This window comes from Carassius carassius, chromosome 9 (genome assembly GCF_963082965.1).
Source record: "Carassius carassius chromosome 9, fCarCar2.1, whole genome shotgun sequence".
NCBI lineage: Eukaryota > Metazoa > Chordata > Actinopteri > Cypriniformes > Cyprinidae > Carassius > Carassius carassius.
Genome location: NC_081763.1, coordinates 30,714,725 through 30,737,255, shown reverse-complemented (window position 1 = coordinate 30,737,255; position 22,531 = coordinate 30,714,725). Strand labels below are relative to the sequence as shown.

The following is a 22,531-nucleotide window of genomic DNA, read 5'->3' as shown; positions in this document are numbered from 1 at the left end:
CAATATAGCACAGTCTTTCACATTACTGATTAAATAGGCTTAACGGATCAATCGCTGATCACTATTTCTTTGTTAGTCAGACATTGTTGATGCCATCTGCTGCAGAAAACCTCATCAGTTATTCTCATGGCATCAAATTAAAGACAACAAAGCCTGAAAAGATCATAATGATGGTTTAAGAAAGCCTTCGTCAAATATTCCTCAAAATGAGCTTACAAATAAGCAATAGATCCAAGCCTCTCTTCCATACACAGCCAAATATGATGTCTAATATGACTGACATTCATAAGTGGTTCCTGCTCAGTTTATTCCCCTGGCCAAATGACTGGGGTAAAATCGAATGTTGTGATCGTCAACCGGATAAACTGATGTCTGGTGACTCACAACTCGCTGATGTAGCCCCACGCCAGCTCAGACATACTGTAAGGAGAAATACAAAGATGTAGGGGAGAAATAGAGAGACGGGGTAGGAAAGATGGATAGTAAAGGATCCGTGAATGATCGCATTACTCCTGCTGATTTGTGGCATGCTGTTCAGTTACTACTCTTCTATTATTGTTGGTTATGTTGTAATTTGCTCTGGAAGAAATCATCTGCTTAATGCATTAAGGTAAATGTACTACTGTAGCTCAGTAAGTTGTTTAAATGAATGGGAAATGCTTTTACAGTAATATGCTCACTGTCTCTTACATCACAGCTCCGCCTGGGACTTCCTTGTGCAGTTCCTCCACCTAAAAGTATTTAGACACTTGCCAGTTTAATTAACAAACCAATATTTTGTGAATATTAAAACCGGTTCACAAAAGAAAAGCTTTACCTCCCATTCAGTTGCTGGCAAGCTCCCATCCTAAGCAAGCTGTAAATGTATTTCCTGTTCATTTTTACCAAATGATGGAAGGAAATCTGAAAACAGTGCAATCTATACAGAGACATAGACATTTCTTATAACAGTGTAATCTACAGGAGATATTTGAATTTATGAAATATAAATATAAATCAGATCATAATAATTTGCAACCAGAGGATTTCTGTAAAAGCAATAAGGATTTCAAACAGGTTGACAACATTTTAACAGATCAATTTGCACTAAATGCACCCATAAAATGACAAAACACTATAATTTAGACACTTTACAGCTCAGTTAACAAACTGACATTGTGAATAATTCATGCAAGTTCACTAAAACACAACTTCGTTAAGCATATGTGCTATATATATATATATATATACATATATGATGAAGAAAGCCAAAATATTATTAATATTTACTGAGATATTCATTATTTTGGAGAGGCGGGTCAAAACGACAATTTTCACCTGAGATTCAGAGCCAAATTACAAGGGGGTAAAATGACTTAAGAAAGATGCCAGCATCATTATATTATTTTTACACAGAGAACCGCTCTCTACTGATTTTACACATAGCTCTATTAGTAAAAACCTAATGACTTTAGCTGTCTTTGTTGCATTATATGCTAATAGTGACCTTTCAAAAATGGGAAAAAGCTCTTTTCAAGTTTTCATGCCTGTAACTCAAGTATCTTAATGCGCTTTTAGATTGTGGGTCTTATCACTAATATGCAGTCTATATGCAGACTAGTAGAAGAAGAAAACAACACCAAATGTTCCTATAATAGCATCTTCTACAGGAAACTTATCACAAGATCTAGGGAAGACAATAAAGCACAAAAGCCTTTTGAACATTTTGCCATTCTTTATTATGTCCACCAGATTTGAAGATTTGTCTCTATGGGTGGACAGGGCATTTTAAGGATTTCTATGTGACGTCACTGTTCCTTTCCCTGGAAATTAGGGTTGTTTTTCCCTGGAAGGGCTGATGATATTCCTGGGAAGCTTGGGATGAATGTTATTACTGGACTTACAGGGAATAGACTCTGTAAACCTAGGAATTCAAGCTCTGACATTTTAACTAAATAGCTCATGCACAACATTTTACCATTTTTATCCCTTTTTTGATAACACTATTCTGCTCTGTTCATTATTATTCTTTCCTTTCTCAAAGCATTGTATGACGAGGAAGACCCCTGGAGCTCTGATGAATAAAGACCTGTGTGAGCAGAAAATATATTTTATTGACATGGTTTGAGGAAAAACAGCAGAGTCCCTTTAAAGCTGTTGGGAAGGCAAGTGTGATGCAAGTCAAGAGCAGATGAGCCCTTCATTCTGCAATATGAGCTCAACGGCTGAAAGTCATGTATCTGTAATAACTCTTGACTCATGCGGCAAATAATATTCTGCACAGAGTGCAGTTATTCTGTGAAATGGGAAAGAAAAATGAAAATTCTGTCATCATTTACTCACCATTATGACATTTCATATCCGTTTGACTTGCTTTTTCCTGTGAAGCACAAGTTTCATGTTTTTATCTGCTAGTTGTTTGTCTCGATTCTTGCCTCTTGTGTTTATTATTATTATTTCCTCATTTATTTTGTTCATCCTCGTGAAGGTGTCTTACACTGTTAGATGCTCCCTGTCTTGTCAATTGATTGATTGATTGAGTTATCCATGTATCCATGCATATATTATATATATATACATTATCATTATATATATATAATATATGCATGGATACATGGATAACTTTTAGGAAAAAGGAGCTAGTTACACACGAAGATGGCAACATTAGTCTTCACCAGTCATCAGTGATGTAAGGAGGTTCTGCCTCACATTTCCCTTTGTATTCCATGGAAGAGAGTGAGTAAATGATGAAAGTCTGAGTGAACTTGAACCACAGTGGCTTTGTTTCTGCACAGGCAGCATCCCAAACGAGATGTAACCTCACAAATAATTTGGTATGCTACACACAGGCAGCGGCACAGAAAAACTCACTTGGATGAGAAAATCAACCACAGTACCTTTTAACAGAAGTCCAGGCAGCTGTTCTGATTCTGAAAAACGCCCAGAGCATCCAGTCGGGAAGTATAGAAATGTCAATAACAATATTTCACAACAGCAATATCTGACATGAGCTGTTTTGTAAACGTTCTTTCTTATTTTCAAATAGCATTTGAAAAAGTTTGAAATAGCATTTGTTTATTTCATGTTAGTTTATACACTAGTTCGGTATTCTCATTATATAATACAATATGAGACATACTGTAAAAGTCTGATGCATCAAATATGATACTCAACAACAACATTATGTACGAGTTACGTAATCAGATTACTTTTTTTCCAAGTAACTAGTAAAGTAACACATTACTTTTGTACTTATATCTATTTGAATGTGTATGCATCTTTATGATTATTTGGTATAGTATTCTTGATAATGATTTTATTTTTATTTTTTTATATTTTTGTATTTATGCTTCACTTGCAATTTTTTTCAACTTAGTCTTGGTATTGCTAAGCAGGAAAGTAAACAAACTCCATGTTCACAGAGCTTATCGCAATGCATTCTGGGATACTGGGATAGGTTTTGCATCAAAGTGAACGTGTCCTGGTTGACTCACTCAGACAGATGTCCAAAGCACTCATCTGTTGTTTTTCTACTCTCTTGTCTTTCGTTTCGTTTTGTTCCTATGATGGGAGCATCAGTCCCTTGAACGTGTTCCCATGTGAGTCAGTGACATCAGCGTGGAGTGGGGGGGCTGGAGCAGGACGGCCACCCACGACCCGCTGTGTGAATCCAGCGCCACCTGTCTCCCAGTCTGGAACAGCTTGTGCCTCCTGTCTGTGGGCTACCGTACCCGTAAGGGCCCCGTGGAGCCTCTCCTTCGCTCGGTTTCACACGCTCTGCATGAATCTGACATAAATAAACCTTTTTAGCACTCTAAAATAAGGTTAAGCACTATTTGCGTTACAAAAATGAACATCCCAAGCATGCATACCTCACCGCAGTCGATCCCGGAGTGCTACATGTGGTGTGTTCCCTCATCGATTTACCAATCTTATGATCTATTGATCAGTCTCAGCATGTTGGCGGTGGTGGCTGTGACAGTTTTGTGCTCATCGGCCTGTGTGAAGACCATGTGGGACTCTAAAAGTGAGATGAAATCAATGAGAAGTACCTCCTTTGTTCTGGTGACTCAGAGGTTTAAACAGTCAGAGATGAACTAAGAACGAGCCCAACCACACAAACCAATGGCATTTTACATACAGTCAACATACCTGGTGGAAACATAATACTCATTGTGACTAATGCATCTCTGCTAAGACATTTTCAAATGTTGATATTGATGCTCTCAAGTTTTAGAAGGCATTTGGCTTAATTGTTTTGTTTATTTTAGTTGCCTTGATACTTGATACTTTGTTTAACAATTACCATGTCATTTCCAGACCTGGAAATTATAACTGAAGGAAATGAATAAAATCACAAAATGTTTTCTATGACTGGGGAAACCCATATCCACAATATATTTTGAATGAAAAAGATTCTATTTTGTGTCCATTTCAATTGAGTTTTATATAAAAAGTCAGATTAAAAAAGAAAAAATGGTTGAAGATTGAACAAACGTTCTAGGAGGAGTTTGCAAAAGTAGGTTTCGGACATAATTCAAAATAAAACATGAAATGTAATTCTTAGAAAAAAAAAAAAAAAAAACATTCTTAAACTAAACTTAAAAGAGGTTTTTAGAAACAGTTTCAGTCTGATTGTTTGATCAGATTTCAAATGCAGTAGTTTTTCTTCTTGTTTTTGGACATTATATGAGAAGAGCAGTATTTTTTTAATGATGAACGAGTAAACTATTTCAGGCATTATATAACAGCACCGCTGCAAGATGTCACGGTGGACGTGATCATGAGCAAAATGTGGTTTTCCACAGTGATAGCTTCTCTTATAGTCTCTATGGCAACTGATGTAGCTACACCAGATATTGACTGCTGAGGCAACGGATGCATTCTCATTACTTGCAAAACAACGGTGCTAAAGATCAGATCTGATCCTTACATTCGACTTGGAAATGTACTACTTGGGAAAAATGTGCAATGGAGCAACGCTTCAAGTCAGATGAGATGGATTCGGTAGGAACACAACATCAGTTTTTCATTAACATCTTTAGAAACCAAGCCAACACACTCTATTCTGAGTTGGTGAATTCATCCAATCTCATTTGCATGATTTGATATGATCTGCTCACCCTCTATCTCAGATGTTTAAGTTTAGAAGTGGACCTTCATAGGGGCATTCAAACGCAATTACACTGAAATACTGTTCCTTTCCATTTACATTCCTGTCAAAAATGAAATATGGCACTATAAAGGCCTAGCTGTGACAATCCACATAAAATGTTGAGTTCTGGCCTCCAACAGTGTACAAGATTACTAGACTAGACTGTTTGCATAGACACAAATCCAAACACAGGAGTTTTTGACGAGAATTCACCACTCAAAGCATGATTTAAACACTTTAGCTTGAATAACACACGTTTGTATGTACGACGCGGCTCCAGAGTGTTTAGATGTTCATTATAGGTAGTTGTATTGGTGTAAACACAACTTTTGTTTGTTTTTTGATTTTTTAAATGCTTTATTACAGTAATTCAGTGCCACAAGAACATGAGGTATTACATATTCACAAGATCAAATTAACATTAGCTGCCAAAGAGAGAGAGAAAAAAAGAATTACATATATTCCAGTGTATTCATTGCTTTTTCGTTTTTTGTTTGTTCCAATAGATTAACATATAAAATAAAGTTGTTTATAAAATGTGCAACATTTGGTTTACATTGAGCCCACTTTTTCTTATGTATATGGAATTTTCCTAACAAAATAAACAACTGTATAATATGTTGTCCTTTACAATTCAAATTTTGGTTTTCTGTATAAAAAACTACATCAAATACACAAATTTCTACCATACACTCCATTTTTCTGTTAACATAGAATTCCAAATCCTTCCAAAATAATCTTGAGTAAATACACTGAAAACCAAAAGATGCTAAATAGTTTCTTTTCCTTGACCACAAAATGCACAGGTGCATGAAATATTCATCTTAAATCTGTCCAAAACATGCGTAGCAGGATAAAATCTGTGAAGCATTTTGAAAGACACTTCCTTAATTTTGTTATTGATACAAAACTTATTTGGCAGTTTCCACACTTTATCTGACAGACATCATGGCTCTGGAAGACATTCAGGACAGCATTAAGAACACATCACCCTCTGCTGGCACTAACACAACCCGCAAGCTTCAGGACACATCCTCAAAACATGCCAGTGGTTTAGCACATTGACTAAAGAATTCAAACAGGAAGAGCTCATCAGAGAGATGAATAATATAAGTGGGAAGGAGGAGTAGGCCTATGACACGAAACGAAATGAAATCCTGACTCATGGACCATGAGAGACGTCAGCTGGAAGCTTTATTCGCGTTTCTAAACAGCAGCTGCACGCTCTTATCATGTCTCCAGTCATGTGACAAATAAAAAAGCACTTTGTTAAACATCCGAGTCAAATGCACACACCGAAGCACGCTTACAGTTTCTCACGGGATAAGAGTTCTGGAGAAAAGCTTTGTGTGTCAGTTCACAGAAAAACTTCCCTGCTGTGCTTCATGGAATTTAGTCAACTAACCCTAAAATACAGTCTTGTTTTTGCTCAATCTGACTCCTTTCAAATTCAAAGCCAGCAATGGGAACTGAGCTCCTCCCTCCGCCAGCAGTGAGTACAAAGCACACAGAACCACGGCACTGGGTCCAAATGATCCGGGGCGAGAGCTCCAGTAAGATGCAAGGCTATCGGACATTGCCTAAAAACAGCAATTACTGTAATTACTGTTCTGCTGTCTGCCCCTAGACAACATACAGTGTGTGCCACAAGAGTATTAAACTAAGACTGGAAGTGAAACCATTAATGGTTACTAAAATAAACATGAACTGAAATAAAGTAAAAAAAATAAAAAAAATACAACTAAAACTGAAATCAAATTGTAAAAAAAAAATAAAAAAAAAAATAAAAAAAATAAAAAATAAAAATTTATATATATATATATATATATATATATATATATATATATATATATATATATATATATATATATATATATAAAACTGTAACTAATAAACATGACAAAAAGGTAATTTATTCCTGTGATCAAAGCTGTATTTTCAGCATCATTACCCCAGTCTTTAGTGTCACATGATCCTTCAGAAATCAATCTAGGATGATGATTTGCTGTGCAGGAAACATTTACTATTATTATCAATGTTGAAAACAGTTGTGCTGCTTAGAAATCTACAGTGACAGAAACAGAACAGAAATCCATTACTGAGCTCCATGCAATGCACTGTGGGACTTATTCTTGAAGAATAAATGCAATGCTGAATTAAACACTGGCCGAAATGAGCTACAGTATATTAAAGCAGCACATTTGATGACCTCTGTCTGAACAGTCTTTGTGTGTCAATGGTGTGACTATGATGCTGTCTAGCTAGTCAGCTCACTAGGGTTTAAAACAGAGCATGATGGAAATAAAACAAGAAGAAAAGAAGAAAGAAAAACATAGACCTGTTGAAGAACTTTGTCTTCTTGAATAATGGGATGGTGTGTCATGACCAGGTTTAATGGGGGGTTAACAGATTACCGGCTACTGACACCACATTAGACCCAAAATAGCTTGAAGATGAAGGGTGTGATGTGTGGCATTGTAGTAAACTGAACCCAAATACAGCGAGGCTGTTTAGTTCTTGACCTGCACACTGAAAAGGTTTTAATTGTTCAGTAAATTTGCAATATTCATTAAGCAGATGCATTCATCTGAAGTGACTTAAAACTGAATGGCATCACAAGCAACAAACCTTTTTCATCAAACATCAAACTGTTTTTGTGGCTGGAGATTCTGAAGTGCCTTTCTTTCGATGATCAGCATACGTAATAAGTTCTGCGGTCATCTTCTCCAAACCCTCCAGCATCCACAAGGACTCATATTCTCTCTCATGCAAGGTCCCTGTGACACACACATATATATCTCTTGATCTCTCTCTACTATAAATGAGCATCCCGCCTCTGAAACATCCTGTGACTCAGATGAGTAGAGGCCAGATGACAATGTTATCCTTGGAGAGATCCTTATTGTCCAGCTGCTCATTTCTCAGGCCCTCTTCCTCCCACACACTTCTGTCTTCCTGCAGCCCTCCATCTTTCTGCCCCAGGCTCAGTAACCTGAATCGGAGTCCTTCTGGGCCTGTAGCTCGTGTCAGGTCAAGACAGCGCTGTTCAAGCACATCCAGCTCTGCTGTGATATCAGCAGGAGATACAGAAGGCCTTTCGGACAGGAACTGATACAGCAACAGGTCAAGAACAAACAAAAACTAAATACTAACAGACTTTAGTCAGATGTCATTATTAAAGGAACAGTTCACCCAGAAATAAACATGTACTCACCCTCAGGCCATCCAAGATGTAGTTGAGTTTGCTTATTGGAACAGATTTGGATTAATGTAGCATTGCATCACTTGCTCAGCAGTGGATGCTACAGTGAATGGGTGCCGTCAGAATGAGAGTCAAAGATGTGGTTTACAACTTAGGCTGTAGTTTTGAATGCTCAGAATAAACACATACAGATGATGTGGCGCATAAAACTGTCATACGATATTAAACATTTTACTGCTAGCTTTTTTGATGCTGATTCTCAAAGTCCAATGGTAATATATATATATATATATATATATATATATATATATATATATATATATACAGTACAGACCAAACGTACTGAACCTGAACCCAATCGAGATGGTTTAGGGGTGAGCTGGACCGCAGACTGAAGGCAAAAGGGCCAACAAGTGCTAAGCATCTCTCGGGGAACTCCTTCAAGACTGTTGGAAGACCATTTCAGGTGACTACCTCTTGAAGCTCATCAAGAGAATGCCAAGAGTGTGCAGTAAGTAATCAAAGCAGTAATCAAAGCAAAAGGTGGCTACTTTGAAGAACCTACAATATGACATATTTTCAGTTGTTTCACACTTTTTTGTTATGTATATAATTCCATATATAATTCCACATGTGTTAATTCATAGTTTTGATGCCTTCGGTGTGAATCTACAATGTTCATAGTCATGAAAATAAAGAAAACTCTTTGAATGAGAAGGTGTGTCCAAACTTTTGGTCTGTTCTATATATATTAATGTATGTATGTATATACACACATTTTATGAATATTTTTATATATAAACATTCTTACTCCGTATGTATTCTAGTATAAATATCATTATATTCTTAAATCAGGAAAATGTACTTGAGAGGCTAAATGTATTTTTTTTTTAATAAAAAGGATCAAAATGTATCAATGGGGTAAGAAAATTAAAAAACAAAAAAGTTTTTCTCACCTCACTGACAGACATTTTTTCTTGTTTTAAGCTCTTAACTGTCATCGCACCCCTTTAAAACACAGACGTGAAAACGCAACATCCAAACATGTAATTCATTAATGTTTTGAAATTTTAATTGCTATCAAACCAAAGCCACGTCTAAACAAGTTACATTCCAAATTTGAAGTTTATATGACAAAAATTGAGGTTGCTAAGAGATTTTTTTAGGCGTTATTCCTAAAATAACAACCATGTGACACCCTACTCTATTGAATTTTTTATTCAGATTCCTGTCACAAGTTACTAAAATTCTGTCGCACTTTCGATATTTTTTTCAGAAAACTTCTTAAAATCAGTTTGCTATATATATATATATATTTTTTTTTTTATGAAATTACAATGAATGTATTACACTATCGGTAAAACATTTGGAATCACTAAGATTTTTTTTATGTTTTATCAAGTCTGCATTTAATTGATCAAAAATACATTAAAAACAATGATCTGAAATATAATTTTCCAATTCAGAATAATCTTTTTCTAACTTATTATATTTTAAAATGTAATTTATTCAGATCTAATTCATATCCCAGTTTCTTCTCCTTCTGTGTTAATATTTATTTGGAGAATCATCTGACAATGATGATCCTGAGTTTTAGTACAGATATCTACTAAGCATGCACTTCTACCCAAATGAGACATGATAGATTTCACGGGTTGAGGTCTTTTGGAGCAGATGCAGTCTCTTGCCCTTTCCGAGCTGTGTTGGGGCTCGTTTTCGATGTCCCCCCTAATTAAATCGGGATCTGTGGCTGTGAGATGCTTCCCAAACCAATTAGCTGTGATAGCAGCAGATTGCTGGGTGAATCATCTCCTCTGCTCCTCTGCTCCTCTCTGACGCCCCGTGGCTCCGCAGCAGACGGAGAGAGGCGAGGAACACACAGCCGCTCCACCAACTGAGCATCTGACGCCCGCCAGACAGATAACACACAAACACACCTTCAGAGTCCCAGCAGAGAGCCCTCTTTCACAGCTCAACACACATTTAACTGTTTTGTATCAAAATATAAAACTATTAAAGCGTCAGTGGAGAAACAAGTGAGACATCGGAGTTTAGAGTTATAAAATGAATATAGATCATTTGATCTTGAAGAAAATTGGTGTGAATATTTAAGGTCATATTGAGATTGAGACTTTTGATGGCAGACTTTAATATGGTGACAAATGTGAGCATGGTTTGAGACGCTGAGAATACTGGGGTTTTATTCTAATGAGAACGTTGACTCGAGGAGTCTCCAGTTATTTCAGTTTAGTCTTCAGTGTCACATGATCCTTCAGAAATCATCCTAATATGCTGATTTGCTGCTCAGGAAACGTTTCTTATTAATCAATATCAATGTTTATCAATATTTTTGTGGAAATTCTAATCGTTTTTTCCAGGATTTTTATTTATTTATAAAAAAAAAAATTGTGAATAGAAAGAACAGCATTTATTTAATTAATATTTTGCAATTTTAGAGTTGTTTTACTGTCACTTATGAACTGTTTTTATTTCTCAATCCATAATACCTTAATCCAAATATACAATAAACATTTATACTGCAATAAAAAAGGCTACTTTAGCAATATTAAATGTTGGCATAGTGACATTATTCTATGACAATCAAGCACCCCATTCTCATTATTGTAATGTGAAAAATACTGATATGTTATTTAAGATAATTCTTTACATTTACATTTATGCATTTAGGAGACACATTTTTCTAAACCCATTTATTTATGAAGTAAATTAAGTATAATAAGTATACTTAATGGTATTATTTGCTGTGCTTTACGCAAAACGTTGTGTGTACAGAAATGAGAATGATATTAACAATCAACCATAAAGAATAAGGAGAAGTACAAAAAGCCCTCAAAAGTGAAAGCCCTGGATGTTAATGTAATGAGAATTGCAAATCACAGATCAAATGGCATTTCAAGCACGACTGTGAAATTTGTAGCCATTTTTGAAAAATGTAGGATATAATTATAGTATCTTATGCATATACAATGAATTCCTTTGAAATGGCATGTTGGAATGACAGTGTGCTATTTCAAATTAATCATTGTGAAGTGCCGGTATCATTGGATGTGTCTCACGTCTCTCTGTAGTGTCTCTCTGTATTTATATTCATTTTATTCTGACTGCAACTGGATATCATTTTAGTTTAGAAAATATTATGTATTTATTTATTTTGGCACAATAATGCGTGTCAAATTGTTTTCAGCCGTGTTCTGCCAGACTCAGGAGGCGGCTCTTCTTGAAGAAGACAGGCCACAGAACAGCCAGAGTAAACAGGAAGTACATAAGTCAATTTTCCCCACCAGCATCCATTCTGAACCATTATCTACATGGAGACAGTGTGGTTTCTCCTGCAGTGTCAGTAGATCTTATGCAGTATCAAAGGTCTCACTTTTACATTATTGTTTTAGCCATTTTTGTTTTAGCTGGAGTTAACCTATTTATAAGGTTTCTTGCATAAAAAACATCTCTCTGACACTTTGATGAAAATGCTGTTTTGCTGCTGTTCCTTTAAGACTTCTGTACGTAAATGACCTGCACTTCCATTCAAAAGATTTCTGGTAAGACATAATGTTTTGAAAAAAAAGTCTCCTCTGCTCACAAAGGCTGCATTTATTTGATCAAAAATGCAGTAAAAACAGTAATATTGTGAAATATTATTACAATGTCAAATAAATAATTTCTATTTGAACATATTTTAAAATGTAATTAATTCCTGTGATGCAAAGTTGAATTTTCAGCATCATTACTGCAGCCTTCAGTGTCACATGATCCTTCAGAAATCAGTCTAAGCTGATTTGCTGCTCAAGAAACACTTATTATTATTATCCATTCACTTTGCACAGGTGTCACATTTGGTTTGAGATGCACTTCAAACTCATTTCTTTCTCCTGGGATTTGATCCTCACAGACGTATGGGCCCTGTGGGGTCACTTTCATTATGTGACAAAGCTCTGTAGTTTCAAAGCATGTAAATTAATGTAATACATTGATGATTGACGGATGAACAAATGAACATTGCTTAAAAGCCTGATGATCATCTTTGATACATTGTAACATGATTTTCCCAAAGAATGATGTTGATGATGATATCAGTCCAGGAAGTGTCCTTCTTGAAATATTACTAGCAATATAGAAGTCATTCTTATGTTTACTTTATAAAGACACGCAAGTAAAAAGACACGCATCCAATGACCTGAAGGTGTCTGTTTTTGCAGTGATACTAAAAATGTATAAACTATCAATCAGACGACAGCAGGCATGTTTGTGTACAACAGGGTTTTGTGCAAAGTTTAGAGACCTTAGAAATGTGCATAGTATTGTTGATCAGCTGGAGGAGCTGACTGAGTCATACAAAAATGCCATAAGTATTTGCACTACTTAATGTCAGTGTGTTTGTGAATATTCAAATATCTTTAATTTTTTTACCCCTTATATGTTTGGTTTTACAGATGAATCGCTTCTATTGAAGATCCACGAGCTGCAGTCACATGTTGGGTTTCTGATCTGCATCATCCACATAAAAGTCATGTTATGATAAAAAGTTGTAAATTATAGTAAAATGTGATTTTAATCATAATCAGCTGTAAAAATAAAATAAAAATAATAATAGTTATCCATTGTTGAAAATGGCTGCATATTTAAGGCCCATTCACACCTTTTATGGTTGATAACTAACTGTACACTGTACAGTATTAAAACTATACATTTTTAATAATCATTCTATTTCTGTGAGAATAGCAGAGTCCACACCACAATTATAATGATAACAGCTCATAGAAATAATATTGTTGGAATCACAGAATTTCAAGGGATAAATGCAGAATGCAGGCTTTTTCTTGCAATTCTAAGTTCACACTCCAACCACCAAATAAAAAAATAAAGGTATTTGGGACTTTTCATCTAACAGTTTAGACTTTTCTTCTGAGAATTGCGAGTTTATATCACTCAGTTATGACTTACAAAGTCGCAATTCTAAATTTAATTCAGAAAATAAAAGTTAAAATTGCGAGATAAATTGTTGCAATTAGCTTTTTACTGCTTTTGTTCCATGGCGGAAAAGGGCTTCCATATAGACTTTATGCATTAAAGAAACAGGTGTGCAGCCATCTGTAGATTCTTGTCGGAGAACTAGCACTGTATATTTAAATAGCATTGCTGGTGAAGTGGACTTAACCTTACTTATTGTAATGTTAACTTTTAAAAGAGCCGTTCATTCATAAATTCATACGACCTTACCTTCAAGGTGTGTTAATACAAACCGGAAAACTGAAAAGGGGCGGGGCTTGAATTTAAACATCACTGCGCCTTTAAGACTCATCTCTGACAGACACGTGGTTCCATCCGGCAGCTTCCTGTTTTGATTTATTACGGAGAGCTCGGATCTCCGCAGACAAAAGCGCACGAGCATCCGACAAATGATAATTTCTATGATCAGTTACCAGTCTATTATCATCCCTTATGCCTGGTCGGACCAATATTATTATTCTTATTATTATCATCATAATCTGATCTAACGCAGGATTTGCTGAACAGCTGGATCGTAAGTACTGGTTTCAGTTCACAAGTATGTAAATGAAGGCGCATACTTGTGCTATATGACGTAAACAATGAGTTACACGGATGCCACACGTCTTTCAGTACTAGTTAATCTGTATAATGACACTTAATTATTCTGATCCATTTGAAGCTGCTTGTGCATTTAAAATGATGCTGATCACAGGACAGTGAGATTAGATGGTAAACACCAGAAGGCTCATGCCTGCTCTTTTGTTCGGACTGCACACATCTGTGTTTTCATTTACATTGCTGAACAGCCTCAGTGTGTGCTGGATGAATAGAGGCTCACTCTGAATGTGTGTGTCCTCAGGAACAATCATCACCTCACTGGATGCTGAGCTGTTGTCCTCTCTAACAATCATCTGGACAGACACTGACCTTTCAAGCCCGTGCTCAGGAGGCAGAGGTGAGAGGTTTTGTTGTTTACGTCATGAGTGAATGTCTTCTTCACAAAATGTGGAGACTTTTAATCAGTGCTGAGGTGTGTACAGTATATCACATTTCAATAAAAACAAAAATATACTCATGAGATGAGGTGAGCCTTTATGAGGTCATACTTCGAATTTAATCAAATAGAATACAGTATTGTTGTTACCTAATAAAAAGGATGAATGAGTTTTCTATTTACTGTTTAGATTGTGTTAAACTGAAATTTGCCTAGATAAATAACCAGGTAAGTAGATGATAGATCTGCATGGTTATTTTACTATAATTCATTTATCATTGTATTATTTATTAATTATTAGCAGTTATTTTTATGCTTTAAGTTTTTGCTTTAATTTTATATTGGTTTAGTAATTTAATTTGCTTTTGTCATGTTTCTTTAAATATTTATATATTTTAATTAAATTGTCATTTGTCATTTTTAAATATTTCAATTTATTTATTTATATGTATTTTTCAATAATTTTATTTAATTTAACTTTTGAATAATTGTAGTATTTTTACCTAAATTCAAGTTATTTGCCAAGACATTTTATTATTATTTTTTTGTAAAACTTTTACTTCATTTACTGAAATCAGTTTAAACAGTTTAAGTTAGTAACACAAAGTAGGTTGACTGAGACAGACAGACAAATATATACTGTAGACAGACAGCCAGAGAGATAGACAGACAGATAAATAGATAGATAGATAGATAGTTACAGATCAACAGACAGACAGGTCGAAAGAGAGATAGATTGACAGACAGACAGATAGACAGATATATTAACAGACAGACAGACAGACAGATATATTAACAGACAGACAGATATATTAACAGACAGACAGACAGACAGATATATTAATAGACAGACAGACAGACAGATATATTAACAGACAGACAGACAGATATATTAACAGCCAGACAGACAGATAAATTAACAGACAGACAGACAGACAGATATATTAACAGACAGACAGACAGACAGACAGATATATTAACAGACAGACAGACAGACAGACAGACAGACAGACAGATATATTAACAGACAGACAGATATATTGACAGACAGACAGACAGACAGACAGACAGACAGATATATTAACAGACAGACAGATATATTAACAGACAGACAGATATATTAACAGACAGACAGACGGACAGACAGATATATTAACAGACAGACAGACAGACAGATATATTAACAGACAGACAGATATATTAACAGACAGACAGATATATTAACAGACAGACAGACAGATATATAGACAGACAGACAGATATATTAACAGACAGACAGACAGATATATTAACAGACAGACAGATATATTAACAGACAGACAGATATATTAACAGACAGACAGATAGACAGATATATTAACAGACAGACAGATAGACAGATATATTAACAGACAGATAGACAGATATAATAAAAGACAGACAGACAGACAGATATATTAACAGACAGACAGATATATTAGACAGACAGACAGATAGACAGATATATTAACAGACAAACAGATAGACAGATATATTGACAGACAGACAGATATATTAACAGACAGACAGACAGACAGATATATTAACAGACAGACAGACAGACAGACAGACAGATATATTAACAGACAGACATATATATTAACAGACAGACAGACAGACAGACAGACAGACAGACAGATATATTAACAGACAGACAGACAGACAGATATATTTACAGACAGACAGACAGACAGATATATTAACAGACAGACAGACAGATATATTAACAGACAGACAGATATATTAACAGACAGACAGACAGACAGATATATTAACAGACAGATAGACAGACAGATATATTAACAGACAGATATATTAACAGACAGACAGACAGATATATTAACAGACAGACAGACAGATATATTAACAGACAGACAGACAGATATATTAACAGACAGATAGACAGACAGATATATTAACAGACAGATAGACAGATATATTAACAGACAGACAGATAGACAGATATATTGACAGACAGACAGACAGACAGAGAGATATATTAACAGACAGACAGATAGACAGATATATTGACAGACAGACAGACAGACAGAGAGATATATTAACAGACAGACAGATATATTAACAGACAGACAGATAGACAGATATATTGACAGACAGACAGACAGACAGATATATTAACAGACAGACAGATAGACAGATATATTGACAGACAGACAGACAGCCAGGCAGATATATTAACAGACAGACAGATATATTAACAGACAGACAGATAGACAGATATATTGACAGACAGACAGACTGACAGATATATTAACAGACAAACAGACAGATATATTAACAGACAGACAGACAGATATATTAACAGACAGACAGATATATTAACAGACAGACAGATAGACAGATATATTGACAGACAGACAGACTGACAGATATATTAACAGACAAACAGACAGATATATTAACAGACAGACAGACAGATATATTAACAGACAGACAGATATATTAACAGACAGACAGATAGACAGATATATTGACAGACAGACAGACAGACAGACAGATATATTAACAGACAGACAGACAGACAGACAGATATATTAACAGACAGACAGACAGACAGATATATTAACAGACAGACAGATATATTAACAGACAGATATTAACAGACAGACAGACAGACAGATATATTAACAGACAGACAGACAGAGCAATTGAAGGGCTTTGCCAGTTCAATGATCAAATGTTTAAATAAATACAAGTATTATGAGCAAATCAACTAAACAATGAACAAAACGGAGACTATTCATGAAACCTCTGAGTTGAAATATTTGTTTTGAAATCAAAGGGAAGTGTTGATGTGTAGATATAGATTGTAGTGCAAGAAGTCGAGGTGATCAGAAACAGGAAGATGAGCTGAGTGTGTAACAGGAACCTCTCGGGCGTATTGTTGTGAATGTGTTTGTGCAGTCAGAGATCAGACCCAACACAAGACGCTGGGATGTCTGCCGTGAGGACCGAAGATGCTGCTGACGGAAGGAGCACAGCTAACGGAGGAGGAGTCGTGTGTGACGAGAGAGGCGTCACCGTCCTCAGGTACATGAGACTCTGTAAGAACATGCTTGAAGTGTGCTCTGTCCAGTGCTGTTATTCTCCACCGAAGCTAACAAAAATCATTTGAAAAATCATCAAAAGATAAATATTAGATTAATATATTATTTATTGAATAAAAGCTTATACAAAATACTGATTAATACTATAATAGCATATAAATAATACTAAACCAACAGTGCTTTAGTGCATGACTGTTTCATTACCAAAGTCTGAATGTCATCTTATCCCTACAGGCCTACAGATCTCTCCGAGATGTTGGCGGCAGGAACCAAAGAAGTTCACGAGAAGGCCGAAAACACAGAGTTTGTCAAAGACTTCCTGAAGGGACGCATCCGCAAAGAGCTCTTTAAGGTACATGGATCAGTATGGAAACAGGATATTTATTGGCAAATAATGTGCTGGGATTTATATATTATTTTATCATATTAAACTTTAGTCTGTATTACTTTTGAAACATGATTTTTGTCTGGCAGATGATAAAACGGGTAAAATCCCTAATAATGCAACCACATAGTCAGGAATGAAAACTAAAAATAAAACCATAAAATAAAACATCAACTGAAATAAAACATTTAGAAAATGTATTTTAAAAATTATTTTATTTTAACTAGTTGCCAAGATGTAATTTCTAATTTTCTTCTAGTTTAATTTACAAAAATAATTAAAATGTAAACAAAAATAAGAATGGAACTACTAAAATTTAACTGAAATTACAATGAAAACAGGAAATATATATGTAAAAAAACGTATAAACAATATAATAGACATGAAGAAAAATTCAAATATTATATTATATTAACATTAATAAAAAATAATATTATATCAGTGATAGTAACAAATCTTTGCATATTTTACTATTATTTATATACTATTATAGTATTTATTATTTTTCAGAAATAGCTTCTATTTTTATATTTACATTTTTAATTTAGTTGAAGCTTAATTAACTTTGTGGTTTTGTCATGTTGTTGTCATTATTTATTATATTTATCTTTAAATTGATTTAATATTTTTATATATAATATAAACACTTTACCTAAAATGATTTAGGTTATTTGCAAGGGCAACATTTTTGTAAAATTGTAAGTTTTTCCATTACATTTACTGTATTTCATGTAAACTAAAACAAGACGATTCATTTGACTTGACTGTGATTGGTGATTTGTGTCATCAGCTCGGTCACGTGGCTTTGTTCTTCACGTATTCTGCGCTGGAAGAGCAGATGGAGAGAAATAAAGAGCATCCTCACTTGGCGGCGCTCTACTTCCCTCATGAGCTGCACCGGCGGGACGCTCTGGCTCGGGATCTGAGGTACTTCTATGGCGAGGGCTGGCAGAACCAGATCAGCATCTCTCCCGCCACTCAGCGCTACGTGGAGCGCATCCGGCAGATCGGCCGGGACCAGCCCGCGCTCCTGGTGGCTCACGCTTACACCCGCTACATGGGCGACCTCTCGGGCGGCCAGGTGCTGAGGAAGGTGGCCCAGCGCGCCATGAAGCTGCCGCCCACAGGAGAAGGCCTGAACTTCTACCAGTTCGACAGCATCCACAGCGCCAAGGCCTTCAAACAGCTGTACCGCAGCCGGATGAACGAGCTGGAGCTGAACGCACTCACCAAGCAGAAGATCGTGGAGGAAGCCGTCCTGGCCTTTCAGTTCAACATGGAGGTGAGCAGCGCTGCAGAAGAAGAAGCTGTTTCAGGCGCGGTTTAAAAAGGGTCCTATAATCTTTTTATCATTTCATGTGGTCTTCTTTAAATTTTTGCCAGTTTTTTTATGCACCAAAAATATATATCATAATAACAATCAAAAAGGAATCAGTGATTTAGTTTATTAATTCAAATTTGAAATTAAATAGACATAAATAGATAATTATTTATTAATTTATGCATTGTGTGTGCGTATATGTATGTATGTATGTATGTATGTGTATATATATATATATATATATATATATATATATATATATTATTTCACAATGTATTGGTAATTTTATTTCAAAATATATGTAAATATATACAATTTAACTGGATGTAAATATATGAAATTAAGTATTTATGTACTATTATAATTTTCTCATTTTTACATTGTATTGGTAATTTTATTTCAAAGTTTTCATTTACAATTTAGAAATTCAATAGAAAAAAATATATGTAAGTATATAAAAATGTATACGTTTATTTTATTATTTCGAAATAATTTTTTTTACATATTTACAGTGTATTGGTAATTTGTATTTCTAAGTTTACATTTTTTATAAATTTTTTGTTTGTTATATTTGCCTACATTTAAAAATGTTGATGTTTAAAGCAATTTATTATTATTATTATTATAGTAATTATTATTATTTATTAAAAAAACATAAATTATAATTTTGTATATATTATATATATTATAATTTTTACTATTTTGTTGGCAAATGGATAAGGCAAAGTTTGTTCTAAATTAAAATTATTAAATGCAATTTTAAAATACATCTACCTTTCAAATGAACATTGTACTTAATGTAGTGCTACATTTTAAAATGATAAATTATTGATGAACAATGATGAAGTGTTCTAATGTTTTTCATCATTGATACGTTCTGAAAGGTGAACTTTGGTCAAATAATGATGTAAGATTGGATTCCTCCTGATAGGAGTGCTTTAAAGGCTAGTGTTGATGATGATTAATTCAGGATCTGCTGTTTGTGACTCGGCTCATTACATCTGCACTTCCTCTGAGGATCTTCACTAACACTGAATGAATGAAAGCAATGGGCCACTGATGATCACACTCTCTGTGTTCGACTGAACCCACTGTCACTGTGTTAATATCACTTCTCTCTCTCTCTCCAGTGAGTCTGTGCTGCTCTGGTGCCTTGAGTTTCATCCGGCAGCAGATGCAGACTTAGACCTCACAGCAGATTACAGACGAGCTCTGAAATTAAATGGACAAAACTGGCCAGCTTCTTTAAGAAAACATTTGATTGTTTACAGTGAGATGGGATTGAATGTGTTTATGTAACACCACACTCATGACAGTCAGCTTTCCATTAAGTGCTTGTCATTTCCTCAGTGCTCACTCATTGTTCCCCATCATCTCTTACTGTAAATGTCCTTTTGTGCTGCATGCAGATCTTTGGAGAACTAGAGGAGGCTGGAAAAACCCTTCAGGACGATGTTTTGGATGCCGCTCCTGTTCATGGAGAGATGCAAGGAGACATCAGCCAGTGTCCTTACTATACGACCAAAATGGGTAAACTAGCATGACCAGATTGTTATCACCCTGAAATAATAATAATAAAAATATATATATGTATATTTATATATAATGCACAATAGTGTCTTTATTAAGGGGTTTATGTACGTATGTATTTATTTATTTGTTTTAATGGATGTTTTTCTTTTGGAGGTCTAGGAGTACCACATAAACATGAAGGAATAAGTGATTAAGTCTATTAATAAAAAGAATAATAATAAATAAATGTAATATTAAATATAAATATTAAATTATTTTAATGTGAAATATTATTTTATGTTATTGTATTATTTTTTTCATATTTTAAATTTTTATTGGCAATTTTAAAATAAAAAACTGCATTTAATTGTTTTGTTTTATATAACTTTTTTTTATTTTTTATTAATATCTCAGTAATTGAATTTCTACATTTGCATACTCCTGGTTCTCTGACAATGGTTAATGGTCACATGATATACAAGTAAACCCATAAAATGATAAACCTTTTTTTTATGTGTTTTTTTTTATTTTTATTTATTTTTTTAAAGTGAATATTTGATAATTATAGTGTTTTTATAATTTTTTGGGGTGGAAAGTATCTATATGCTCAGACACTTATTATATACTTATTTAAATCGTAGGTTTCAGTTTTATAATTGCTAAGTTCTATCACTATTACCATTCTATTTTGATTAATCATGCAGCCTAACTATCTATTTTAATTTTATTTTCAAATGTATTAGTTAGCAACCATTCATAATTTCACGAATCCCCTACGGTACCTTTGCAAAACTATTTACAAAACCCTGCCTTAAACCTAAGAAATGAAACTGCTGATATAATTGCATGTGTTGTGTTTCAGCTGCCAGCGATGGATCATCTTACATTTGTCAAATGGCCATGATCGTGCTTAAAAATCCTTCTGGTCAAGTCCTATTGGCCGCCTGGATCGCTGCTCTAGCCGGATTGGCTGCTTGGTACCTCATGGGACCTGCTGTTACCCAATGAGAGGAGAGATAATAGACGAGAACAAATAGTTTGTTCTGCTTTAAAGTCGCGAGGCATTTCAACGCATTTCCCTTTTAGTGCATCCCATCTGCCCCCTTGTTCTCGGGTAAGCGTGATTAATTCTGAATGTATGAACATAGCATAGTTTATGCATAGTGGGTGATTGTGGGAGTCGTTACTGCTTCACATGGCAGTGTTGATGAAATAAGAGGAGTAAATCAGCCAAAAATGAATCTTTGCTGAAATTGTACTCACCCTCGGGCCATTCAAGACCTTGTTTGTTCAGTCGTTGGATCAGATTTTGAGAAATGTAGCATCACATCACTTGTTCACCAGTGGATCCTCTGCGGTGAATGGGTGCCGCCTTCAGAATTAGTCCAAACAGCTGAAAAAAATACGAAAACAATCCATCCCGTTTTCCTCTCACATCATATTTATTTCAAAATGATTTGGACTGTTTTAGATTGTTAATGGTGCTTGATCTGTGCATATTTCTCACCTGATTCAGACAAACTTTTTCACTGGAGAAAGCAATATTATGGCTTATGGACTCGTATTTTAGCCGAAAGAAATGGCTTGAAATTACAAATGTCTTCATGATGGATTTGTTTCTTACAAGCACATTCTGACGGCACCCATTCACTGCAGAGCATCCACTGATGAACAAGCGATGTAATGCAATACGTACTCTACGAAAGAATGTGAACGCAAATGCTTAAGGCTAGCAAGCTTGATTTCAAACATCATGGTAAATATGCTTTGCATTTCATTTGTCACCATAAGGGGTGTTATAGTGGCCATTAGTGCAAATCGTCTTCAACAGCCAGTTTCTGTTCGGTTTAATGAGACAGACAAGTAAAGGAAACTCTGTCGCCCCTT

The 22,531-nt window shown here is 34.9% G+C and overlaps 1 protein-coding gene across 1 annotated transcript; it reads left to right on the top strand.

The window, feature by feature from the left end:
• The first annotated feature begins 17,035 nt into the window (after nt 1-17,035).
• LOC132148680 (heme oxygenase 2-like) lies at nt 17,036-21,894 on the top strand. The gene is made up of 5 exons (XM_059557380.1): nt 17,036-17,409; nt 17,661-17,778; nt 18,602-19,093; nt 20,542-20,662; nt 21,507-21,894. Exons 1-5 carry the CDS (start codon nt 17,270-17,272, stop codon nt 21,650-21,652), a joined length of 1,017 nt encoding a protein of 338 aa, XP_059413363.1. The 5' UTR covers nt 17,036-17,269; the 3' UTR covers nt 21,653-21,894.
• The last annotated feature ends 637 nt before the right edge of the window (nt 21,895-22,531 follow it).